Source organism: Bos javanicus, chromosome 23 (assembly GCF_032452875.1).
Source record: "Bos javanicus breed banteng chromosome 23, ARS-OSU_banteng_1.0, whole genome shotgun sequence".
Taxonomy (NCBI): Eukaryota; Metazoa; Chordata; class Mammalia; order Artiodactyla; family Bovidae; genus Bos; species Bos javanicus.
The window spans coordinates 47,513,555-47,541,519 of record NC_083890.1 but is presented as its reverse complement, the minus strand read 5'-3'; the positions used below and the strand labels follow the sequence as shown (position 1 = coordinate 47,541,519).

General features: G+C 39.6%; 1 protein-coding gene across 6 annotated transcripts; it reads right to left on the bottom strand.

The window, feature by feature from the left end:
• Positions 1–754: 754 nt before the first annotated feature.
• Positions 755–22,270, bottom strand: SLC35B3 (solute carrier family 35 member B3). Of its 6 annotated transcripts, none has more exons than XM_061398896.1 (11): positions 22,126–22,210; positions 19,536–19,664; positions 16,554–16,847; positions 13,719–13,840; positions 9,836–9,990; positions 8,511–8,618; positions 7,148–7,245; positions 4,500–4,592; positions 3,973–4,084; positions 2,919–2,988; positions 755–1,364 (listed from the first exon to the last, which is right to left on the bottom strand). In XM_061398896.1, the coding sequence occupies exons 3-11, from the start codon at positions 16,752–16,754 to the stop codon at positions 1,214–1,216; spliced, it is 1,110 nt and encodes a 369-aa protein (XP_061254880.1). In that variant the 5' UTR covers positions 16,755–16,847; positions 19,536–19,664; positions 22,126–22,210; the 3' UTR covers positions 755–1,213. The 6 variants fall into 6 exon arrangements, with proteins under 6 accessions (XP_061254880.1, XP_061254878.1, XP_061254881.1 ...); XM_061398895.1 differs by lacking the exon at positions 19,536–19,664 and adding an exon at positions 2,064–2,140 and having other exon boundaries at positions 1,248–1,364; positions 22,126–22,270; XM_061398894.1 differs by lacking the exon at positions 19,536–19,664 and having other exon boundaries at positions 22,126–22,268.
• Between the last annotated feature and the right edge of the window lie 5,695 nt (positions 22,271–27,965).

The window sequence follows — 27,965 nt, the reverse complement described above, 5'->3', positions numbered from 1 at the left end:
TTACTTACAGTGAAAATGAAGATTAATAGGATTTAATACAGTTAAAGCAATTCCAAAACTCAAGTGCTAAAAAATCAGGGCCCAAATCTTTCTGAACTTAAGACTCAAAACTGTGCATGCAACATACTGTGCAAATCTGCTAAATTTACTTGTGCTCTTAAATTTATCTCATTTCATCTTCAAGCTGCCAAATTAAATTTCACTTTAAGAGAAACTATGATAATTTTATTATTATTTAAAAAAACAATTATTTTCCCTTCGGGATTCCCTGGTGGCTCAGTGGTAAAGAAACCTGCCAATGCAGGAGACACAGGTTTGAACCCTGGGTCAGGAAGATCCCCTGGAGCAGGAAATGGCAACCCACTCCAGTACCCTTGCCTGGAGAGTCTCATGGACAGTGAAGCTGGGAGGCTACACTCCACAGGGTTGCAAAAGAGTTGGACGTGACTTAAGAGACTAAACAACATTTTCCCTTCAACTTAAAAATTCAGATCATGACGTTTCCTAGCACCTCTGATGAGTAGTAGGAAATGTGTCTTGTGATATATATACTTATAGGACGCAGGATGACAACTCTTCTTCCTCTATCCCGTATATTCCACAGAAAAATTAAAGCACATTTTATGTATATTTTTAAATGATCAGAGAAAAGCCTAAGATTTAAAGTTTAAGTATACTTTACTTTCCCTCTTCATAACAAAATCCAACCTTTATTTCCCCTCTTTATAAAAAAACTTCATCAAACACATTCTTTAAAAAAAAAAATCACAGAATAATTTTTATTTATAATGAAGTTATTCTCTCTGGACTTTAAATCATCAGTTCACTCTTACAACAGAGATTCAGTTTAAATAAGACCACCACAATGGAATGGAAAGAGGACAGCAGTCTGTTTTTACATATCAATCTCTCTGATATGTCTTAACGATACACTCAGTCCTACCCCATGGTCCATCTCCAGCGAAGTTCTCAACAGACCGCAAGCATTCAGGGTCCTTCATGCTGACGTACCGGGCGTGCCGGGCGAGGCCCTCGATTGCTCTGGAGGTTAGACAAACAGGGTTCTGAACAAAGGCCGACTTCACACGTGATCCATCCACAAATGGACAGCATGCCTTCAGAGCCTTTGGTTTTTATAAGTCCCTTTGGAAAGTTAAGTGATTGATGAATTAATTCTATTTTACAAATAGAATTTTACAAAACGAGCCACTGCCTATACAGTTTGTGCCAACGTCCTTGACTTCCTTAGGTCCATCACTCTGTTTATCAGATCATATGCTGATGGCAGTCTCATTTTATCCATATTTTTGCTGTAAACATTGAGAAATATACCAAGGACAACTAGGAAACCAGACCACACATACCTAAGAGAAAAAAATAAGGAAAAAAAAGATTAATGTCAGAGTAACAATTTATCTTTAACCATAGAATTTGATGGATTTCACAAAAATTCTTCAATATTTTGCTACTGGATACCTAATCTAAAATAGCACTAAAATAGTATTTATTTTATTTTACAAATAATATTTAGGTCATAGTAGATGGAATTCTGTATTTTTAATGTTTAGTATGTATGCCAGAAAAGTATTTTACAGAATTTTAAATATAGTGCACTTGAATTTTGAGGATAACAGTAAATTCAAAGTCCAACATCTACCAGAAGTCTCATAAGTATGTTTAAAGCACTGGATACATAAATCTGTCAGGGAATTTGACACAGCGGCCCAACTAGTTACCCCAGAGCGGGTAGAATATACCCAGACAGACAGGGGCGCATCCTGAGAAAGCGGAACGGGCGTGGGCAGCACAGTGAGCGCCTGCCCCACGCAGAAGGAGAGGCGCTGACAGAGAACCAGCCCCACAGCCGCCCCTGCCATCAGCTGGGCGCTGGTTCCAGACTCACCCCTCCACCCAGAGGACACTAAAATCTGTGGAGGCTAAGGTCGTTTATATAAAATGGCAAAGTATTTGCATATGTGCACAGCCTGGTGTGTACTGTAAATCATCTCTAAATTATTGTAAGACCTGACACGATGAATCTGCCATGCAAGTTCAAACTACACCTTTTTCAACGTTCTGGACTTTCTCTTTTCTTGAATATTTTTGCCCTGCCGTTGGTTGAGCCTGCAGATGCAGATACCTGTGGATACAGAAGACCGACTGTACAGGGATGATGATTTATCGTGTGGTTACCTTTACGCTTGTACACCTGACACTTTGAGGTTTGAAAAGCACAGGTCCACTTATACGTGGTTTTTTAAAAAATAAATACACAGTCGGTCCTCTGTGTGCATATGTGGAATCTGGATGCAAAGGGCTGACTGAAAGGGACTCCAGCATCCTTGGATTTCAGTCTATCGTGTCCTGGACTGGTACTCTGTGGATTCTGAGGGATGACTGTACAATGACCATGTCTAAGTCTGAATCTTCTCAATTACCAACCAGTATAAGTTTAAATGATGCTAATTTCAAATACATAATAGACAGTAAAGAAAACAGTCAGTGTTTCTACCAGAAGCCAGAAATTGATAAAACCATTAGGGCACAATTTACAGAATGTTTCTCTACCTCAAATCCTTTGTAGGAAAAGGCAGCAAATAACCTTAAGAACCATCTATGTAGATATTTATAATTTATATATCTGTACCAGGGCAAGGGGAATCCCTTAATCTCACCACATCATTCACATTCATTTATATGAGAAACAGGGTCACAAGTGCATTGGGACTGGTTAGGCAATTTAAGTGTACAAAATGATTTCTTCAAAATAATTACATACATTTCTGAAACAGGAGAAGACACATCCATAAATGTGGGTCAAGATGAAAAGGTTTCTTTATAAAGAAATTAAGGCTGTTTAAGAAGAAATGTGAAAGTACCCAAAGGTAGAGAGACTTGTTGAATTGACAAGTACTTACTGGAATGTGAATGGTTTGGCAAAGAATATAAATGAAAGAACAATGGTCATTGCTTTTCTCCCTGTTGTCACTGTAGGGAGAAAAAGGTAGGTTTTAGAATGTGCCTACTATTGGTAATACTTTGGAAATCATGTATTTGACAAATCTTTACAGAGCCTACTGTGCACCAAGATCTACATGAGGTGTCAAGGAAACAAATTAAAAAAACAACAACAGAAAGTCACTGCTCCTGCAACCGTGGAGTTCACAATTGAGCAGGGTTACAGACATTAAATAATAAGGCTAAATTTTACAGTACAACTGTAGTAAGTACTTGATGGAGGCCATGTTGCTATGGAGCTTCACCATCTTTTAGAGAGACATTCTTAGTCTGGCAAGAAACATTTTTCCAAGGAAGATAGGATTAGGTAGAATGGGGGATATTCTTTGAAAGCGACAATCTATAGGTCATCCTAACACTCTAACGGTGGGCACAGCTGGATAAAACCATGAACATCTTTCCTGTCCTCTGTTCACTGTCCTTCAGGGGTTATGGCCAGAAACCCTCCTCCCCGGTCCCACCGGGGGGGACAGGAACTCCGCATGCGGCTCCAGGACACCTTCCTCCCCTGGACCGTGTGCTGCTCAGCTCTCTCTCTTACTGGTCCTCCATTCCCAGACTCTACGTTCAAAGCATGAATGAATGAATACCAGAACTATTTTGGAAACACATGTCAGAGCCTGACTCCCCAAATCTATTTTTCCTTCTACCTTAGTAAAAGGATCCCATTTTTTAACCAGGACACCTGCCCAGCCTCTCCTACAGTTGCTGTGGTCATGGAACTGGGTTTAGTCAACCAAGTGTCAATTCAAGTGTCAGCAGAAGTGCTGTCTCTAGTGTAAACACTAGGGAGTTTACAGAAAGAGACAGGATGTGGGCAGAGAGACAGAGGGACTGGATTCCCAAGGAGCTGGAGCCACCACGCCAGCTTGGGCGGCGATGGGCATACGGTTAAAAGGACAGGTCTGGAGTCACATGCTTATTACATAATCTAATTAAGTACGTCATTCTTACCTGTTACAGCAAGAAGTGCACCAAAAATTTTAATCAAAGCCAGAACAAAAGAGATTCCAAAATACCCAGTGAGGGAAAAAAGGAAAGCATAACCATAGGTCCGAATTGGATCCTGTAACATATAAAAAAGCCTTTTCTAACAAAAAATGCAAAACAAACTCTGAGGTATTATAAATGAAATAAAATTACAGATTTTAATCAACTTCTTGAGCAATAATAAGCCATTCAACAATGCAATCAAGCAAAGATTCTTATTTAGTTCTGATTTAATGGAAAAATAATAATGAAATTAAAAATCCCCAACTTATACATTATGAATAGTTTAAAAATTAACTTATAGAAAAGAGCAAGGATAAAATAAATTTAAATATAAATCATTTCATTTCTAATTTCTGATCTATATATATTGTATTAAAGGAGTCATCAAGTTAAATGAAATACAGTCTTTTTGAACAAGGAGAATCAGAAATACAGAGGAAACTATTTAATGGAAGATGTTTATTTTAAAAAATGTGATTAGTGTTTACCTTTGAACAAAATGTTACTGCAGGGCCTAATCCACTAGTGCATGTCAATCCCAATAAAATGTACACAAAACCGATTGAATACGAATACAAAACCTAGAGAAGAGAAAAATAAAGTGGAAAAAAGTGGTATTTAACCAAAGGTGGAAATGAATAGTTTTCAATATGTGGCTCAATTAATCTATTCAATTAAATTTGCAGAAGAAACCACTTTAAAAGTAACATCATTGTTTGGACATGGCCTAATTTTCTGGAAATGATGGTTGATCCTGTTTATAAGTTTTAGGTACAACATAACCTGTACAACAGAGAAGGCAATGGCACCCCACTCCAGTACTCTTGCCTGGAAAATCCCATGGACGGAGGAGCCTGGTAGGTTGCAGTCCATGGGGTCGCTAAGAGTCAGACACGACTGAGCGACTTCACTTTCACTTTTCACTTTCATGCATTGGAGAAGGAATTGGCAACCCACTCCAGTGCTCTTGCCTGGAGAATCCCAGGGACAGGGGAGCCTAGTGGGCTGCGGTCTATGGGGTCCCACAGAGTTGGACATGACTGAAGCGACTTAGCAGCAGCAGCAGCAACTTGTATAACAGAACTCAGCAGTTCTAATCCTTTCATATATGACTACCTAATTATTCATTTTTTGTTTAGCTTAATTACTGAATTCAAACCAGATTTTAGTGTTGGGATCCTAAAAACATACACAAGACAAAGATACTCTGAAAACTACATATTAGATATGAAAAATCCAAACATTAAGCTTGCAAAGACTATTAAAATATAATGAAAATAAGCAGTATATGGCATATTTATTAATTTCTCAACTTTCCTACCAATCTTTCTATCCTGGTTTATTATACTCCTTATAAGCAGAATCAGCATTATTGTCAAACTTCAAAACCTGCTATGTGTCAGGTACTGTGCTAATGATGCTCTATATAAATTAATCCTTTTTATTTCTCACAACCAGCTGAAGAGACAGGCACGTTTTTTATTTCAGGCTATATATATATTTTTTCTTAACCTTTTAATTTTGCATTGGGGTATAGCCGATTAACAAACTGTGATAGCTTCAGGTGAGCAGTGAAGGGACGTGGCCATACGTACACAGGTGTCCACTCCCCCCTCATCCAGGCTGCCACATAGTACTGAGTAGAGTTCTTTGCGCCATCCAGTAGGTGAGTCAGGCACTCCTGACCATCATTTCCTACCAGTGTGTGGATGGGAAAACTAAAACTTAAGAGATGGTAAGTCATCTTCCCGAAAGAGGAGAGCTAGTACAGGAGGATATAAACCGAGGCTACCTCGGATCACAGTGCACGTTGTAACCACCGTACTGCACTAACTTTCTAGTTACCCACAGTCCCTTAATTCTCGGCTCTTTCCCTTATCTAGGAAGAGCGGTGATGATCAAGAAAACTCCTGACCAAGATTAAGGTTCCTGTGTTCTCAGAGACTCTGCAGAGATGCCCCACCCTGCTCCCAAGGTAACCAGCCCTACATATCCTTAATGCAGTGAGCTCTGTCTGTCTAGCAAGGTGGTTGGCTGTAAAACTAATGCAAACACACACATGACGTATTTACTGCATACAAATACCAACCAGTTAGAAGACACATGGGAAGAAAAGATAATATTTGCAGTAATAAGGGCAAAAAGATGAAACACCTAACAATAGCTTCAGTTAAAAAAATAACTGGATTTATACAAAGAAAATTGTACAAAGTCTAAGGGACATTTAAAGGAAACACTTGAATAAAAGGAAAGTCATACCTCATTCTTGGACTGAAAGAATCAAGTGTATAGATGCCATTCTCCCTAAATTAATTTATAATTCAATGCCATAGCAATCACAATACCAACGGGATTTCTAGTTTATCTGGGGATATGGACACCCAAGAGTAACTACTGGTAGTAAAATTCTGAAAAACAAAAGGAATGACAGTGGCTAGTCCTAACAGATGGTAAACGTCTGGGGATAAAGCTTCTGTCGTATAGTTCCGGAGCAGAAATAAACTGGAAAGGATAAAATTCTAAACTCTGCATCAGAACATGAGAGGATGGAAGAAGATATTTAAAATAAAAGTTGGAAAAGTGGACTATTCAATAAGTGATACTAGTGCAAGTGGATAGTCATATGGAAGAAAATTTTTAGAAAGCTATGGCTGGATCAAAGATTTCATAAATAAGGAGATTATAAAACTAGGAGGCAACTGGCATAAAATTCTTAAAATTTGAGAGTTGGAAAAGCCCTTTTCAATAATAATGCACAGCCAGAAGCCATGAAGCAAAAGATAAGCTAAACTACATGCAAATTACAAACTGCTAGATGGAAGATAATACCAGATACAAAGAGAGAATAAAAATGATGCAACAGAGAAAATTTTTTAACATGCCCCAAACTCCTTGAATCAGAGAGGAAAAAATGATCAAATGCTTATCATACGGTATTAGTGGTGGTGATGGTATTTTACTTTTTACCTTCGTATGACACTTGAATGTGCTACTTTTATGAAAATAGTGATGATAAACCAGTTTAAAAATGCAATGCAAAAATGCAAGTCTTCAGTACTATAATTATGTCATAAAACTAAGGACATCATCATTTTTGAGTCTGTCTGATGTGATGAAAAAGCACGAGAGCATTTACCATTTCTGAATTAGAAGCATTATGCAGCTTCATAGCTTTCTCTTGGACATTCCCAATGACAGCATCTGCGCACAGGGCCAGCGAAATGAGGACCACACCTTCAAGAAGACATAAGAAAAAATAACCTCCTCATTCAAATGCATGAACAGTAATCAAGACTTAGCAGAAATTTAATTGGGCTAAAAAAACAGCAGACCTTAAATTACACTTGCTCAGTAGAATACTTTTATCCACATTCAGTTGTAACAGGCATGTAGATATTATTTAAGAAAACAAAACTAATACTAATAAATTGCATTAATGCCATCACCTTATTGTGTTTAATAATCACATCAAATAATAGTTTTATGTTTAAAGTACTGATTTTTAATAGGACTTGAGATCATTATTTTGAACAGTTATCCTGGATTTTATATGTGAAGTAGTTGACATACACATTTTTGTTTTAAAAGGCTCTTTTGGAAAGGCTCATAACACATAGAAGTGAAGTCAGGCTGTTTAAGAACTTTAGTGATTAGGTTACAAGTCTCAAAGAAACACTGTACTAAACGAACATGGTGAGAAGTTAGAGCTGCTGACACCGCCTCTCCTCGTCGTCATCACCCACACCCCACGGGCAGGTGCTTTCACATCCACTCCTCCAGCATCTCACTTCTACGCTCCCACTACCTTCGTGTGAGGCGAGCTATTATCTCTTTTTATGTGAACCACTCCTACCCCTGGTGGCTCAGACGGTATAGTCTGCAATGCAGGAGACACAGGTTTGATCCCAGGGTTGGGAAGATCTCCTGGAGGAGGAAATGGTAATCCACTTCAGTATTCTTCCCTGAGATATTGCATGGATGGAGGAGCCTGGCGGGCTATAATCCACGGGGTTGTAAAAGAGTCAGACACGACATAGCAACTAAGCGTGCACACGCCTCTAAAGTCACTTTTCCCCTCAGACTCCAAATATAATTTTCCTTTTGTGGGTGCGGACACAATGAAGCTAACAGTGAAAAGTAAGTGTGCACGTTTCTTTTTTCTTTCTTAAGAAAATAACCATTACTACTGTGGTTCTGTAACTTGTGTGTATGGTTCCGACTTAGTCCTTTAAAGATTGACCTACCAAGTACTAGAAAACAGGAGATTCTCACCAGGCAAACAGCCTCCTGTCATGCCCAAATACAAGAGGACTGAAGACAATGGTTATGTTTCAGAGTTGTGACCTTTTCACTACATCTTATGTAACAGTCCAGAAACTTTATGCTAGATATGAGAACCACAGATGTCACACCATCATGTAAGACCCTAATGAAACTGTAGAAATTCTTACTCTGAACTGAAACACTGACAAAATCCAAGAAGACAAATAATTCCTTACCTGTCAGGTTGAAATTTGGCGCAACCGTGCTGTCGGCTAGGGTAAACCATATCAGGCCGAGGCTCATACATAAGGCAGCAGACACGTCTGCAACATTATAACGCTTTCCTGTGTATAACAAAGGGTAAGTCAACCTCGTCATGCAATCATCCATTCAGCACAGTGTTGGATCTGTGTGTCTAACAAGCTCAGCAGGGATTGCTTTTTATATACAATGTCAGAAATGATCAAGAACATTTTAATCAAGGCATGGGATGGTCACAGAAGGGTTTCTGAAAATTAAATTATCCTGTGAGCACCAAAATGTCATCCTCCTTTCATCTGCTATGATAGTGATTAAATCAGAACATTTAAAAGTTTGTGGAATTAGTGCCTCTGTTATTTTATAACATAAGCCTACGAAGTCTCTTACAGTTCATAAGTTTACAAAACAACCAGAGTAGTTATTCAGGCTATATGTAAGTTTGCAAATACCACAGTCAGATCACTTCTAAATTGGTGAGGTTTAACTTATTTCAGTACATCTACATTTAAATAAGGAAATTACACAGTGTAACTTTTTAGAAGGGTTGTAATGAAATATTCTTATACAGGTTAAGTCATTTACAAAGTTAAATGTGATTTTTAATAGGAATTGAGATCATTTTTTCCTATGTGAACAATTATCCTGAAATTATACGTTACAGTTGACATACATATTTTCATTTTAAAAGGCTCTTTTGGGAAGGCTTATAATACATGAAATGAAGTCAGGACTGTACGAGAAATCTAGTGTTATCCAAACAGGAATATTCCTCATGACAGTCATAGGAACTTGCTCCATGGCTTGTCACTATCACTGCTTCCTCTTTTACTCCTGCTTTCATAGGCCTGTAACTTAGTTGGGGCTCAGCAGAGTGGGTTAAAGAACACTTTTGCTCAGCTTAAGCTTTACTTCATCATGAGAATTATCCATTTGCACAAGTGGAGCCGTGGAGAGGAGGAAAATCAAAGAGTTGAAAACAGAGCTTTCTGGGTACTTCTGAGCTAAGCCTTCAATATGTGAGTATGGCCTTTCAGCAATGTAGTGGACTCCAGGCAAAAAGAATAAAACAAAATACTATTTTGGTGTTCCCCAAGTCCAAAGATTTTAGATCCTGAGGTATATCAGCGAAGTATCAGTGTTTTTATAATATCTTATTTATATTAGATTATCACTCAAAATTGTTACAATACCTAGAATGTTCATTAAAGATGTGAATCGGAGTTTAATGTTTTTCCTAATGCTAGATGTCACAGCATATCCTGTTAGCTTCAAACAGTATGAAAACATATCATTACTATACCTTGAATAAAAACTCCTCCTAGCATAACAGGAATCAATTTGCAGCACTTGAAGATGACTTGGGTAGGATAATTCAGGTAGCCCAAGGAAGTGTTTGATAACCCCATAGTACCCACAGTTAGAAAAGCTATTATCATGTAGGTTTTTCCTGGTATTCTGTAAAAGACAATTTTCAAAATCTTCATTTTGGGACCCAATTATACTACTGTAAGAGAATGTGCTTACAATGTGTAAATTCCTAATTACTCTTCTAATTTCTGTTTAATACTTCTAGAAATATTGGTAAAATATCACTATTCTTAAAGGTATAGCACTGCTTACTTGTATAAGAGAATGCTGGTAAAAATAACAGTTTACGCTTATTTAATGGACTGTAAGTGAGGACTCTCAACTGTGTGAAAAAGTAGTACATTAGACAGTTACTTAGATTCTTACAAAAAGTATAAATGTTTGTTACATTTAAGGTTTTTTTAACAGTAGTTACAGTTACATACAAAAACCATCTTGACTAAATGCAGAAAATAAGAATTGATTTTTAAGAAACATTGGTTTCTAAAATGACAAAAAAGCACCTTGCTGTTGCTCAGTCACTAAGTTGTATCCAAGTCTTTTGCGACCCCATAGACTGTAGCCCACCAGGATCCTCAGTCCATGGGATTCTCCAGGCAAGAATACGGGAGTGATTGCCATTTCCTTCTCCAGGGGATCTTCCCGACCCTGGGATCCCACCTGGGTCGCCTGCACTGCAGGTAGATTCTTTACCGTCTCAGCCACCAGGGCTGCCTTAGTTAACTTTCAGCTCCTTTTAACTCCTAACTGCTGTTCTGTTTCCTGATGTTTCCATCTAGCATTAGGAAAAATATATCTGTCCATTCTGCTCGAATAATCAGAGCAGAATTTCTCTAGGAAGTCCACGGTGGTTTAAAACCGTAGATGATTTTTTATTACCATAATGTCTTATGCCTTATATCTAATGCTATTAATTCTATAAATTGTTAAAACAACCAACTTTCAGATGAGGAATCCGACTCTCTCATGATCCCAGATGTTCTACTTTGGATTCTAACTGGACTTCCTAAAGGAGATTCTCAATATGGCACCTTCAGAATTTTGAGCTATTCTTGGGAGCATATGCTTACTTTGAAGAGATACTCAATGGTCTAAAATAATAACCTTGTACATTCACATAATTCTATTATGTTGCATTTTTAGATTTATGTTGCAGATTTAGATCTAGTTTTCATTTTGGGATTTGGGCTCATGTTTAAATCAAGACAACAAAATTCCACATTTTTTTTTTTTACATGGCTATGCATAAGGCAAAATAATTTACTAGAAAAGTTCAATTAAAATGTATCATTTCCAATTCAATTTTGAGACCTTTGCTTATATTTAACTATGAACACAGTGGTCAATATTCAGAACCCACGAGGAAATAACTGGGCATGCCCATATGCATCAGTGTACACAGATGCTGGTTTCTACATTGTCCATGGGGTTTAACCCTCAGTGGGGGTTACCAGTGAAGGAGGCACAACACGACTTCTCCAGGAGATGACAGGAGTCAGAAGGGGCAAATTTCCTCACTCATAAATTGCAAACAGTGGCCAGAAAATTCAAGTCAGAAGAATCACAAGATTAGAAAAGCAGTGCAGTAAAGGAGAAGGAAAACCAGCCTGCCACTTAGGAAACCTAAATTCAAAAGGTTCCAGCGTGGGGCATGAGCTCATGGAAATCCCAGCTCTCCTCCAGGTCTGCTTTCTCACTGGTGAAATGAGGCTAGATTTCACCATCTTGCCTCTAGGACTCTCGGCTGTTTCTACTTGAATACCCCAACTACTTACTACTTTAGATATGATGGGAAAGCTGTAACTTTGAAAAGTCCTTTGAAAAGCAATTTGACAGATCTCCTTTACTGAAAACTCTCACAGAGTAACTAGCACTAAAGCTACAAGGTCATCTTCGCTGAAATAACAAGGCGCATACTTAGGGTATGCTAGACTGTGACGCGCGACACCGCACATCGCGGTGGTTCATCCTCAACATGAAGCGATGTAAGAAGCTCCCCGAGGAACCGACAGAACTAAGGGGGGCTCAGACCCACATTTTCTAACTCCAGACTCTGTGCTCGTATAAGCTCATGGGTATTCATATGAATACAGCAAGGGAGAAAAACTAAGCCAAGAATTCAACTGATCAGAGGTCTAAAGAGCAGTGCCACTTAAATAAATTCATAGATAGATACATATTCTTGCAAATACATTCAAAAATATGCGATTGGGCATGTTTTCACTGTAATACATCTTTAAAGATCTTTTTTTTTTTCTAAAAAGGGTTTTGAGGTGCCTTGGAATGAAAAGTTTTCAATTCATAATTACATTTTATTATAGGCCTATAAATTCTTCTACCTAATTTCTTCACCTGTGTTTACATCAAACACAAACGACTTTATCTTTAAATATGTTATGGGCATGTGATTTGAAGGCTGGGAAAAACATGACTGATGGCTCACTCTCCATCTTTTGGTAGCTGAGAAGGAGCTGTATCTTTTTAAAATTTACCACTTAAGAGGATGCGTCATCTCGTGTTTTTTCATCTAATAAATACAGCATTGTGATTTTTTACTTTAAAGCAATCAGTGGTCCAGCAGTTTGCAATACATAATAACTCATCAAGCTTCCACGTATATTAGTCTTGACAGATGCATTTACTTACTTTCTGTTCTATCTCCTATGGCTGAGCTAAGTCTTGTGGAGTTTCAGAGCACGAAAATAATAAAGATGATCTTGGAATCAAACATTTTTAAAATTGCTGCCATAATAATTTATTGGCAATATAGAGGTTGAGAAGTAAAATTAGACCAATGATACTGATGTTGCTCATTTAAATATTTAAAATCCTATAGTTATCTTCATACAAACATCAAAAACACTTATTTAAGAAAAAAAAGTAGCTATGAGGATTTTTTATTTTTACTTAAAGATTAAACATGTATATCAATGAAAACAATGTCAACACTGCTATCTCCTTGGTACACTTAAACTATCCAATATATGCATGAAATAATCACATTTTAGGGTCTGACATGACAGGATAACCACACCTAAACTTACCCAGAAAATGTTATATTCAAATTCCCCACCCCCTTCTGATGTAAGAGACAAGGTTTTCACTGCATATTGTTCAATATGCCAGGAAAAGTATTTCAAGATATTACTCAAACCTAACTGGTCATTAATTTAAAAGATACTATCATATAAACTCTTAAGTTTTGATGGGAAGGAATATTATGAAATTTCTCTAATGTCCATGAATATAATCCCTACTGCTGGTCATTACAAATGTGATAAGTGGAACATATCCCACAAAACAAAGCATTAACTACCCATTTCAAAAAACCAGTATAAAAATAGGTACTGACACTTCACATAATCACACCTATTTCCATTTTAAGAACATATATGTACATCTGAATACATTCTGTTTTAAGAAAATCTATTTTATTATTGAGTCTAAACAACATTTTGTTTTTGGCTGCACTGTGTGGCTTGTGGGATTTCAGTTCCCTGACCAGGGATTGCACCAGGGCCCCTGCAGTTAAGTGCAGAGTCCTGACCACCGGACCATCAGGAAATTTCTTCAACAATTTTTTGGTAACGTTACACTTCAGGGGATATTACTTTTTTCAACATATAATGGAAATATCAAATTTATTATTTTTAATACGTTAACAACACTGATGAAAATTCTTGGGTATTAAATGTTTTATTAACGTAAAACATATTTCACATATAACATACTTCATGAGCTCAAAATAATAAAACAAAAAAATTAACTACTAGTCATGTACTTAACTGCCAAAAAAAAACAAGCAATCCACATACCTCCTCCTTTTGTCCTGAATTAGCTGAAGTTCTATGAGGCCAAATATGGAGTAAAATGCAAACTGTACTAAAGTAAGATACCAGCCATAGGGCTTAAAACCCTCCACTGAAAATATTAATTCCTGTCAAGAGATACATGAACACTGTTAAGTTCAGCGGCGGACCAATCTCCTCACAATGAATTCATGTAAGCACAGCATTTTAATAGAACCCAAGCTTCACCCCTCAAAACAGCAAACTGAACCAAAAAACATCCAAATGTAAGGCTTCTGAGAGGTAAAATTGGAGAAGCTCTGCGAAGTCACTTCAGTCGTGTCCGAGTCTGTGCAACCCCAGAGATGGCAGCCCACCAGGCTTCCCTGTCCCTGAGATTCCCCAGGCAAGAACACTGGAGTGGGTTGCCATTTCCTTCTCCAAGCTCAGAAGACTTTAAAAAGACGTGATGGCAGACATCCAGCACAACAGGAGAGGGGGAGGAAGAACTAGGAAGTAACCCCATCACCTGCTTTTCTCTTTTTTTTAAAAGATCAAAATTAAGAGAGTTGCCCAAAACAATGAGGGAGGCAGCTGACTGAAGAACTCATGTACTTTTAAAAAAGCAAGTCTCGTTAGAAGTCTACTACCTCAAGCCTGTTTTCCTGTATTAACATAGTCATTCAACTCACTGATTAATGGTTTTTTTAAGAAATCCTGCGCCATGGATTACATAAAAAACTTTCCCTTATAGAAGAATGGTTACTCTTCCTAAACATAATGTTATTATCATGAAAAAAATTTGTTAATTGTTAATAAGCCATTCTTAATCTCATTAAGAAGTAGTCTAATAAAGTTATCTGGCTTAACTGAATAAATCATCTACCACATATATAAATATTATATAAATTGCATAATATATAGTATAAATAATATATATTTCAGCTATACTTAAAATTTAAAAACATGAAATTGATGGATAAATTCATGTTCAAAGAAAAACTAAACATATGCTCTAAAAAGATCCTAAACTGATTTTGTCCATTTAGGATTCTGTGCAATTTGCCAAATTTAGATTTCATGTTTAAATAAGTCTGTGAGTTATTTAGTAGGAGTTATCTGGTTTATAAAAACATAAAAAATATCTTTATTAATATCCTGACACTAGGTAAATATTTCATTTTCTATATTGCTAAATTAATACAAAACCCCATTTTCTTTAAACTATTTTAATACGGAGTTTTATGTAAGAGTTAGTAGCAATGTCAGTTCTCACAAAAGTAATGTTACAATTTAATCAGTTTATCTAATTTTAAAAGAAACTTCGAACATATTAGTTTTTAGTTAAAATCCCTGATCATTTATCAAATAGAAAAAAATTTAACGAAATTTGTAAATTTCTAATTCATTTTCCATTACAATGGCTAACTCTGCTCCCAAGCTATTTGGTAACAATGGTATTTCAAAGGAGAAAAAAATGCTTCTCAACAAAAAATTCCAACATCTGATAAAAGTTACTATTTTGTGTTGTTCTTCATTGTTATACCTGAATTTTTACATCATCTTCTAGGAGAAAAATCAGTTACCAATATAAACATTAAGATTTTAAAATTCATGTTGTTTTACACTAAGACATCCTATAGAGCACTTTTAGAAGCAAAGGAATAGTCACAATTCTATTTTCTATTTTTAAACTTACTTTTATATTTTATTTATATAAGATAAAGGAAAAGCAAAGAATAATTTTTAAGATCACTGATTATAAAGAATATCAGAAATATTATCTACATTTAAGAAAACGCATCACTTTTCTTTTCTTGAATTATAAAGATTTCTCATGTTAGGGAATTGCAAAGAAAAAGTAAGTTGACAAAGGCTGAAAATACCCACTACTGAACTGATAATTGAGAATACGTCTGCTGTTTACACTAGTCTGGACTGTCACCCATCCAACTCATGTCTTTGAAGGTCGGGACTTTGCTGGTCAGATGTATACACTATCCCATAAAACAACACAAATATAAGACAAACTGTGGCAATGCTAGACATTTTTTGCTGAGGCAAAAATCACAGAAAAATAAGATTCTGGCAAAGTTGGCTTCCCTTGTAGCTCAGCCAGTAAAGAGTCTGCCTGCAATGTAGGAGACTCGGGTGCGATTCCTGGGTAGGGAAGATGCCCTGGAGAAGCCACTGGCAACCCACTCCAGTATTCTTGCCTGGAGAATCCCATGGACAGAGGAGCCTGGCGGGCTACAGTCTATGGGACCGCAAGAGTTGGACACGACTGAGCAGCAAGCACAAAGTTAGTTTACAAGAGGAAACCAACAAGGATGAGAACACAACAGATGCTTAAAGAATGATTCAAACAGTACAGGATTAAAGACACCCTTGGAAAAATATTAAACATCCAGACATACTCTTGCAAAATGACCTCTTACTGACCTCTAGGAATTTAAAAATGAATGGGAATATGGGTTTTGTGCTGTTGTTCAATTTTATGTGAAAACTGTGTTCCAAAATACTAATCAATACTTGAATCATTTTCTTTAAAAAAACACATGGTTATAATTACTTATTACACATTTTCCAAAACACTTCATATTTTTTCATAATTTTAGTTTTTAAAAATTGTCTCCGGCTTCCCTTCCCCCATGTAAAACTCTTCACTGTAAAATTTGGATCCCTGTTTCCAGCCAATTTTATCTTAAGTAGCCCTTTTCTACTAGTATGCTAAGAAACTCAAATTTGTGAATCAACTTGCTATCCTATGAGGGGAAGTCTCTTGAACAAAACTGTTGGTAGTGCCCATAATGAGCTCAACTATTACAAATAATTAACATATTATAACAAATAATTTTTTACCTGTAAATATCCATAAATTAGGTAAAATACAAAAACTCCAGCAACACATATAAAAAACTGAGTCAGTTTGTTGAATCTGCTGAGATTTATGCCAAGCACGACAATGTCATCTATAGACTTGATGTGTGGTGACATTGCTTGGGTTTTGGATGGGACAGTGATAGAAATGTATTTCCTGGAGCTGTTGAACTTGAGATCCATTGTTCTTGTTTTGCCGCATTCAGTGCTACCAAAGTTATCTTTGTTGGTTTCCTCTCCTTTGTTCAGGCCTCCTTCTGCCTGCTGAGCCAAGTCCTAAAGAAGGAAACAAACAATTCAAGCAAAACATTTAGACCATCAAGTAAAGTGCTATGCTCCAAATACTATCTCAGATCACATTTTGAAATTTATATAGGTAAGAGTCATTCTCTCTGGATTTTAATACATTAATTCTCTTCTTCAAGCTTCCAATCGACCAAAATAGGTTTACTCTCCAAACAATGTACCTTCACCTGATAAAGACCAATACATCACTAAATATACACCATTCTTATCTCCACAGCAACACATCAAAAGCTAACCTTGTATTTATTTCAAAGAAGTAAGGTGCCTTTATTATGCTTCTATTTGTAGTGAGGATATAATTTTTAAAGCCCACAACAGTATATGCAGAACGTCTTCAACATTAAAGTCAATCTCTAATTGTAGAAAAGAGTAAAGAACAGCCCAAACTCCTACAGCTGCTAAGCCAACTGTAAAATTTATTTGCTAATGACACTGTAAAATAAAGTCAAACTTATGTAAGTTATGTAAAAATCCAGATTTATCTGAGATTATAGAAAAGATACTACGCTTTAGCAACAGCATCTCTTGAGTTAAAAGGAAATGTTTTCTTCCTTTGGATAACATTACTGTAATTTAAAAAGTCTTTGGTATAGTTGTTCAGTGGGTATAAAGCTTGAATTACACCAGATAACTCTGGTCCTAGACATCACCTGTTGCAGAGACCCTATAACACAGTGCCTATGGTTAACTATGTGGAGCTATGCACTCAATCATTTGTTAAGTGGGTAGATCTTATGTAAAGCATTCTTTTTTTTTTTTAATTTTTTAATTTATTTTATATTTTATTTTTAAACTTTACAAATTGTATTAGTTTTGCCAAATATCAAAATGAATCTGCCACAGGTATACCTGTGCTCCCCATCCTGAACCCTCCACCCTCCTCCCTCCCCATACCATCCCTCTGGGTCGTCCCAGTGCACTAGCCCCAAGTATCCAGTATCGTGCATCGAACCTGGACTGGCAACTCATTTCATACATGATATTATACATGTTTCAATGCCATTCTCCCAAATCTTCCCACCCTCTCCCTCTCCCACAGAGTCCACAAGACTGTTCTATACATCAGTGTCTCTTTTGCTGTCTCGTACACAGGGTTATTGTTAGCATCTTTCTAAATTCCATATATATGCGTTAGTATACTGTATTGGTGTTTTGCTTTCTGGCTTACTTCACTCTGTATAATAGGCTCCAGTTTCATCCACCTCATTAGAACTGATTCAAATGTATTCTTTTTAATGGCTGAGAAATACTCCATTGTGTATATGTACCACAGCTTTCTTATCCATTCATCTGCTGATGGACATCTAGGTTGCTTCCATGTCCTGGCTATTATAAACAGTGCTGTGATGAACATTGGGGTACACGTGTCTCTTTCCCTTCTGGTTTCCTCAGTGTGTATGCCCAGCAGTGGGATTGCTGGATCATAAGGCAGTTCTATTTCCAGTTTTTTAAGGAATCTCCACACTGTTCTCCATAGTGACTGTACTAGTTTGCATTCCCACCAACAGTGTAAGAGGGTTCCCTTTTCTCCACACCCTCTCCAGCATTTATTGCTTGTAGACTTTTGGATCGCAGCCATTCTGACTGGTGTGAAATGGTACCTCATAGTGGTTTTGATTTGCATTTCTCTGATAATGAGTGATGTTGAGCATCTTTTTATGTGTTTGTTAGCCATCTGTATGTCTTCTTTGAAGAAATGTCTATTTAGTTCTTTGCATTCTTAATAGCAACACACACTCACACCCAGGGGACACAAGGCACTTCTGGTGGGGACAGATATGTCTATTACCTTGCATGTGGAGATGGGATCACAGGTGTATGCATATGCCCAAACTCATCCAATTCTAACTATTAAACATGTGTATTTCTTGTATGTATCAATTATACCCTAATAAAGCTGTTTAGAAAAAAGAAATAAAAAATAAAAAAGTTCTTGGGTTTGTAAAAAGTGAAAAAATGTAACTTTTTGTTAGTTTGTGAAAAAAAAAAAAAATCATGAAAGCTCCACAGATGACTGTCAATTTCTCCTTGGATTAATAGAAACTGGAAAATAAATTCATGTAAAAGTTGACGAGAGAGTGTAGAAGTATGACAAAGAACAGAACGAACTTATTAAGAAAAAATTACTTTCCTACAAGAGACTGTTACAATCCCAGAGGGAACTAAAACACAGACTCTACGTGAAGGAAGAGGATAGTAATAATTTTGACAGTGAATTATCCGAAAATCTTAAAAGAAAAAACAAAACACACCACCCCCCCGCGATATGGAAGTTTAAAACGGCGATAATTAATTCCTTCTTCAAGATTCCTTTTAATCTGCTGAGTTAGAGATTAAGTAGGCCCCTTTCTGCAATTTAAACTTGGGGTCAAGGCTCTGAATACAACTTGTCACTAACAGTAATACACAGGCATCAAAGAATGTTTGTTGAACAAGCTACCCACCATGTTTCTAGACAGAAAAATGTGTAATTTTAAGAAAAAATGTGTAATTTTAAAAAGTTTTTACTGTATTTCCTTTCCGTGTTTCTTCTTTTACACACGTTCTTATTTCCCACACGCTTAATCAATGTCATTTCTGTTTAGACTTTTAAAGTCATCTTGCAGGATCCCCTTGAGATATGACTTTCATTATAAAGCATGCCTTACAAGACCTTACCTAAACGTTGTGTTTGAATGTAGAAGAAACAAAAAAGTTAGCAACTATTTTCCATACGTTTTGGCCTGGGTGTAGAGCACCATTCAAATAATTTGTTCTTGTGTAGGTTTTTAAACTTCATCTCCCTTCCTGGAATTGAGAATGCAATGTTTTATTAAACAGAACTTCGCTGGTTTAGATTATGTGACTGATGGAGGAGGACAGAGCTCTGATCACCAGTAACTGTGATCCTGACAGTCATATTCCTTCCATTTCAGGCATTAGTGACTGATATTAATCATTATTTGGAATAAAAAAGTAGCATTTCCAGCACATATTGAAATTTAAAAATAAATGAATGGTGAAAACATTGATTTGAAATGATCTACTGAAATAAAATTTAATTTCTTAATCTACTCTTTCTTAACCTTTAGAAGAAAAGTCTCCCACTACAAAAATGTAGACTATGAGGAAAATATGCTACTATGATGTGAATAACCTAAAAAAGAAAACCCCGATTTTGTATTTTGCCACACTATGCTTTATAATTAAAAGAATCTTGCCATTTACAGCTAGATTAACTGGACTCTGGATATTAATCATGACCTGTCGGGTATAATTATAAAACACAGAAAAACAAGATTCTGTGCTATTTCTTAGAACACACTTCACTGCACAAAGTTCAAGAAACCGTGTGCTCATTTTTAAAGGTTACTGTTTTTCAGATTGCTGGGAGAAATATCAATAACCTCAGATACGCAGATGACACCATCCTTATTGCAGAAGGTGAAGAGGAACTGAAGAGCCTCTTGATGAAAGTGAGAGAGGAGAGTGAAAAAGTTGGCTTAAAATTCAACATACAAAAAACTAAGATCATGGCATCCGGTCCCATCACTTCATGGCAAATAGATGGGGAAACAATGGAAACAGTGAGAAACTTTATTTTCTTGGGCTCCAAAATCACTGTAGATGGTGACTGCAGCCATGAAATTAAAAGATGCTTGCTTCTTGGAAAGAAAGCTATGACCAACCTAGACAGCATATTAAAAAGCAGACATTACTTTGCCAACAAAGTAACTTTACAAAGTAAAGTTGACATTACTTTGCCAACAAAGGTCCATCTAGTCAAAGCTATGGTTTTTCCAGTAGTCATGTATGGATGTGAGAGTTGGACTATAAAGAAAGCTGAGCACCAAAGAATTGATGCTTTTGAAGTGTGGTGTTGGAGAGTCCCTTGGACTGCAAGGAGATCCAGCCAGTCAATCCTAAAGGAAATCAGTCCTGAATATTCACTGGAAGGACTGATGCTGAAGCTGAAGCTCCAATACTGTGGCCACCTGATGTGAAGAACTAACTCACTGGAAAAGACCCTGATGCTGGGAAAGATTAAAGGCAGGAAGAGAAGGCGGTGACAGAGAATGAGATGGTTGGATGGCATCACCAACTTGATAGACATGAGTCTGAGCAAGCTGCAGGAGTTGGTGATGGACAGGGAGGCCTCGTGTGCTCCAGTCCATGGAGTCGCAAAGAGACACGACTGAGCAACTGAACTGACTGACTCTTTTTTCCCCAAAGGAGAAAACTAAAATTAGGATTGAACAGGTATATTAAGAAATTAAGTACAAATAAAAGTGTTAGTTGCTCAGTCCTCTTGGATTGCAGCCTGAGAGGTTCCTCTGTCCATGGGATTCGCCAAGCAAGAATACTGGAGTGGGTCGCCATTTCCTCCTCCAGGGGATTTTCCTGACCTAGGGATCGACCCTTTGTCACCTGCAGTGCAACCGGATTCTTAACGCTGACCCACCTGGGAAGCCCTAAGTACAAATAACACCTATCTAAATTATTTTCAAAAGCTGTATCTCTCTTCCGAATCCCAAACTATGTCAATTAGAAAAACATCCATCCAATAAACAGTTCTAGACGTCTGATATCTTACTGCAGAAGAAATGCATATGCTCAATACTTGAAAAAAAAAAAAAAAAGAACACCGAACCCTTTCTCCTCCTTTCAACTTCTCAGAAAACAAAAAGGTGGTGGGAGAGAGTGAAACTGCAAAGCCTGGAGGAGTGTGCAGAGCCACGAGTGGAAGGTCATGACACGAACTTGACACCCCGATGAGGACAATCACCTCGCACTGCAGGTGGACAGCAGAGTGCCACACAGTGCCCAGTTGAACGCAGAACCGGGAAGTAGCTGTCAACTCTATACGCTGTCGCGGTAGGAGGCCAGGAAGTGGCTGACAAGGGTCCAGAGGCCCGGGGGAATAGCCTAGCAGACCAGACCCTCCCAGAGGTGGTCTCGGGCCTGCGGGGCCACACACCGGCCAGAGCGAGCTCTCGCCGGCCGGAGGGCACAAGGGGAGACCATGCCAGCAGGTTTCCGTTAAGCCGGGCCCCGGCGCCCTGTCTCCCGACCTCGTCCCGCTCCCTCACGAGGACGCAGGTGGGCCGTGTCACGGTTCTCAGCGGGGAAGGGGATGGCTGGGTCCCAAACACGGCGAAAGGCCCGGGGGTTGAGGGGGGGGCCCTGGGTCACCTGGAAGGGGGACCCCAGCCCAGGGGCCGCCAAGCCAGACGCAGCGTCTCCCCCTCCCCAGGTCCGTCGCCATCACCTCCTGCGTCTCCTCCTCGCCCACTCCGGCACTTGCCACCTCAGCCTCAGCCGCCGCCGCTGCCGCCGCCTCCTCTCCAGGTGCTCTCATCCCCGGCGTCCGCGCGCCACTTCCGCTTATGTGTCCGCCTGCGCGTGCGCAGTCGCGAGGCCCCGCCCCCTCGCCAGCCCCGAGACTCCGCCGGCAGGGGCGCGGCTACGTCTCGCGCATGCGCCCTCTGCCCCGGCGCTCGCTGGCCCAGCGCGGGTGTGGTCCAGAGATGATGTTGCGAGTGCGCTCCTCTGCCGGTTAGATGTAGCGTCCCTGCGGCAAATGACGGTCGGGTGGAGAGCTCTCCTCCTCCGAGCTGTGCTGCTAGTGTTTCTAGTTTTCGAGCCTCTGAGCCCGTGCAGCTCCTTTGGCTGCAGGGCCGGGGACTCTGGGCCCCGTGGGGGCCCACGCAGGTGGCCTTGCCCTGGAATTTGAGAAGGAAGCGGACTGGAGAATGTTGAACCCCATACAGACACCCCAGGGGTTCCCTCTTACCTCTGCTCGATCCAAATGAGATGGGGTAAAGTCACAATACCTTTCTCTACTTCATGTTCACTCATGTTCTTCTGGGTGAACCCAAGTAATGTTTGGGTTGCCTCTGACGGAATAATTCAGCTTTTGGCTACGGCAACCCCGGTCCTTTTCGCGAAAATTAGCGTTGTTGTGACGGTGCCACTTACTGCTCAGAATGTGGAAATCCCACAGCTCTGCCAGCCCCTAAACGATTACAGGAAATGGCAACCCGCTCCAGTGTTCTTGCCTGGAGAATCCCAGGGACGGGGGAGCTTGGTGGGCTGCCCTCTATGAGGTCGCACAGAGTCGGACACGACTGAAGCGACTTAGCAGCAGCAGCAGGGCTGCAGGTGCAGTGATGACTGGTTTGGGGGTAACGCTAAAATGATACAGATTACTGTACGGAAGGAACATTTTTGAGAGCATGCTTTAGATACCCAGGAAAGGAATGAATTGGGTTAATATATAGGTTGCAATCCAGTTGTGTGCAGCTTTCAGAACTTCACAGGCATTGTTCAAGGAGCAGCGTTTGAATTTTGTATAGGGCGGGCAGTGAAGGTTTATACTGAAGGACAGAGGGCATCTCGTGTTGTAAGTGGTGGGTCTGCTAGGCATTTCCATTTAATACGTGTTAGGTTGAATTTTCCACAGTTTGGAAAATTCTGAAAGAGATGGGAATACCAGACCACCTGACCTGCCTCTTGAGAAACCTATATGCAGGTCAGGAAGCAACAGTTAGAACTGGACATGGAACAACAGACTGGTTCCAAATAGGAAAAGGAGTACGTCAAGGCTGTATATTGTCACCCTGCTTATTTAATTTATATGCAGAGTACATCATGAGAAACGCTGGGCTGGAAGAAGCACAAGCTGGAATCAAGATTGCCGGGAGAAATATCAATAACCTCAGATATGCAGATGACACCACCCTTATGGCAGAAAGTGAAGAGGAACTCAAAAGCCTCTTGATGAAAGTGAAAGAGAGAGTAAAAAAGTTGGCTTAAAGCTCGACATTCAGAAAACTAAGATCATGGCATCTGGTCCCATCACTTCATGGGAAATAGATGGGGAAACAGTGGAAACAGTGTCAGGCTTTAGTTTTTTGGGCTCCAAAATCACTGCAGATGGTGACTGCAGCCATGAAATTAAAAGACGCTTACTCCTTGGAAGGAAAGTTACGACCAACCTAGATAGCATATTCAAAAGCAGAGACATTACTTTGCTAACAAAGGTCCGTCTAGTCAAGGCTATGGTTTTTCCTGTGGTCATGTATGGATGTGAGAGTTGGACTGTGAAGAAAGCTGAGCACCAAAGAATTGATGCTTTTGAACTGTGGTGTTGGTGAAGACTCTTGAGAGTCCCTTGGACTGCAAGGAGATCCAACCAGTCCATCCTAAAGGAGATCGGTCCTGGTGTTCATTGGAAGGACTGATGTTGAAGCTGAAACTCCAATACTTTGGCCACCTCATGTGAAGAGTTGACTCATTGGAAAAGACTCTGATGCTGGGAGGGATTGGGGGCAGGAGAAGGGGACGACAGAGGGTGAGATGGCTGGATGGCATCACCGACTTGATGGACATGAGTCTGAGTGAACTCCGGGAGTTGATGATGGACAGGGAGGCCTGGCGTGCTGTGATTCATGGAGTCGCAAAGAGTTCGGACATGACTGAACGACTGAACTGACCGACTGACTGAGGTTGAATTTTACAAATGTTGACTGTGGCTTAGACAATTTAAATGTCTTCAAGAAGTAGTAAATGATAGGCTTGCAATGATGCCATTCTGTTACTTGGATAATGTGGATTTAAGTCTGCTGTTAGGCATGTATACGGCATGGGTCATGCACATAATCCTTAAATTAGAAATGTAAGCTCTCTGACCTCAAAGAGTTAGAGAGACACAGGAAAGGGTAAATGTTGGCATGAAACAATTTACAAGAGATGTCCTGAGTTACTATCTACTTGTACCTGGACAATTGCAGTAGTCTTCTAGCCTGTCTTTCTGCTTCCCCTTTATTTCTCTATATCCCAGTTCCCTTCAGCAGTGGAATGATCCTTTTAGAACCTGTGACAGAATATACCATTCCTGTGCTCAGAACCCATTTTACTCAGATTCAAATTCAAAAGCTTTACCTTCCAAGTTCAAAAGTTCCTCCTAAGAAGAAAACTCGATCTGGATGAACCACATCCACAGCTACTATTTAAAGCCTGTCTCACTCTGTCCAGCCACCCTGGGCAGGAGCCCTCAGGACTCACTGTTCCTTCTTAATGGACCACTGCCCTCCCAGCTACCCACAGAATGAGTGCCCTCACTTTCCAACGTAGCTGCTCAAATGTACCTTGGTCTGAGTGTTCTTCCCTGACTGCTCCATCCAGGAGAGCTAACCGCCACCTGCCCCATCCACCCACACCCACACCCACTCACACACTGTCCTCACTCAGCTTCACGGGACTGCATAGCACTTGAGATGACTTCCCACACGTGTGCCATTTGTATCTCCCTCACCTCTTTCAGTTCAGTTCAGTTCAGTCGCTCAGTTGTGTCCGACTCTGCGATCCCATGGACTGCAGCACTCCAGGCCTCCCTGTCCATCACCAGTTCCCAGAGTTTACTTAAACTCAAGTCCATTGAGTCGGTGATGCCATCCAACCGTCTCATCCTCTCTCGTCCCCTTCTCCTCCCACCTTCAGTCTTTCCCAGCATCAGGGTCTTTTCACATGAGTCAGTTCTTCGCATCACATGGCCAAAGTATTGGAGTTTCAGCTTCAGCATCAGTCCTTCCAATGAATATTCAGGACTGCTTTCCTTTAGGATGGACTGGTTGGATCTCACCTCTTTGGCTCTGCTGAAACATCCCATGAGAGCAGGACTTTGGTCTGATTTATTCACAGCGCTGATGCCATCATCTAGAACTGAGTGCTCAGCCCACAGGCTGCACTCAGTAATTACGTGGTGAGCGAATGACTCAGTGCCAAACGAGTGTGAGGATAGTAATAAGGAAATTCAGGAGAAATAAAATATTGGCTGGAGTGGTCTGTGAAAGCTTCCTTTAGAAGGCAGAATCTAAAGGATGAGGAGGATTCCCATTGGGTGAAAGGGGGATTTTTAGAAAGCGGGAAAGGGGAGTGAGGGGTAGTCAGAACAGAGTCAACCAAAACAAAGACACTGGACAAGGCAGTGTGAGTCTGCAGTCATTGTTAGTGCCAGCCTCTAAAAGCATAACCAAAATGGGGAACTGCTAATGGCACATCTGTGAAAATTCACCTTGCCTCATCAGGGCCGGTTTATCTTTCCCTCTTTACTGGCAAATCCTAGCCTTCCTAGATTGTATCCATCAGATACTGTCAATTCCAGACTGACAAGGAAATATACTTAGAGAATAGTTGAATTGAAGTCATGAAAAAGAAAATACTGAAAATAACATAGAATTAAATGTTTAAATAAAGCATCAGTGATGCACACACATTTAAAAATTTCTCCTGTACCTGAAAGACAAAGAAAATAATATGGCACAAAATAACCAGCTGGATTAAATGTCCCTGTAATTCTCTCTGGAAGTCCAAAGGTATTTCTTATATATGAAGAAAGAAGAAAACCAAACAGTTTCATTTTCTAAAATTGTCCCAATTTCAACTATGATGCTGCTTCATTATAAAGTTATGTTTATTTAATTCTTTGCCATAAGGTTTTAGATCACTTTATATCTATCAATCAAACAAGAAATAAATTATATAAATACGTAAGTGTGTGCTGCTGCTGCTGCTAAGTTCCTTCAGTTGTGTCCGACTCTGTGCGACCCCATAGATGGCAGCCCACCAGGCTCCCCTGTCCCTGGGATTCTCCAGGCAAGAACACTGGAGTGGGTTGCCATTTCCTTCTCCAATGCATGAAAGTGAAAAGGGAAAGTGAAGTTGCTCAGTCGTGTCTGACTCTTAGCGACCCCATGGACTGCAACCTACCAGGCTCCTCCGTCCATGGGATTTTCCAGGCAACTAATCATCAGTAATTTTAATAATCCTAATCATGAAGATAAGCATGACTTTGCCTTTTTGATAATTAGAGAATCAGATTACCAGAGATTCCTACTCTTTAGGAATCCAGGGTAGCTTTTATATTAAATCAAATGAGCAGTACTTTAATTAAATATTATAAATACTTTTTTAATGTAAAAGTCAATGTCACAGGCCATGTCGCATCTCCCACAAAATTCCTGTGTTCAAGTCCTAGCCTCTAGTATCCTAGAATGGGACTGTATTTGAAGATATGGTCTTTAAAGATGTAAATAAGTTAAAATGAAGTCAAGAGGGTGGACTCTAATCCAGTTTGACTGGTCACCCCGTAAAAAGAGGAAATGTGGATACAGACACAGAGGGAAGACCACGTGAAGACACAGCACTTGAACTTCTAGCCTCCGCAAATGTGAGGAAATAAATTCTGTTGTCTAAGCTATCGATCCGTGGTATTTTGTTAAGGCAGTCTTGGCAGAGTAAGACAGTCAGTGACGTATCTTTACAGGTCAAATGTGAGCTGTGTGAGAAGCAGTCTGGAGTCGTTACAGAGGAGGCACTTAACCAATACCGACTGCAGAACGCTGCCGCCCATTTAACCTGTGAGAACCCTTGTGGTCCCACAAAATTAAAGATGTGCAGCTATGAGTTGGTTATAACGTCTAAGAAATTGACTGTCCTGTGTGTCAAAAGCCTTCAGTGTCCTGACCCGTATTCTCGGTGTCCCTTCTAGCATCTGGCTCGCTGGGGAACAGTCTTACGCAAGCTTCCACTCTTCTCCCTGAAGGCTTCTCCTCTGCGTTGGCCAGGCTGCCTGAAGCTCTTCTGACTTTGCCAGCCTCTGAGGCCAGTGCTAGCTGTCTCAGCTCATGCCCTGCATGCCTCTGAAGCTTTGGGGAGTTAACACTCCTGGGTCTGCCTTCAACCAGGCAATGGTAGCCAGTGGATAAAGGTTCTTGTCTCTCCCCCTTTAGCAAGATAGGTTGGTAAGACCGTTCTCTGAGCTTCTCAAGAGGTCCTGGGGAAATGGAGCTTCAATTGCTTACAGCACCAACTTCAGTAATACACGCTCGTATCATGTTCTGTATGTTTCTCCTTATCCTCTTTCTAACTAGGATCACCTTCCCAAGTGACCTGGCCACACACAAGTAGTTGTCTTAGGTGATGCTTTGTGGGGGAAACCAAGTAGGAAGTTTTGTGTAAGAAGTCTCAGATGAAGCCTCTCGGGTCTCTAGAATTGCTGTTGCTCACCAGTCAGATGACAACAGGGCTATCTCCCGGTGTGCTTGG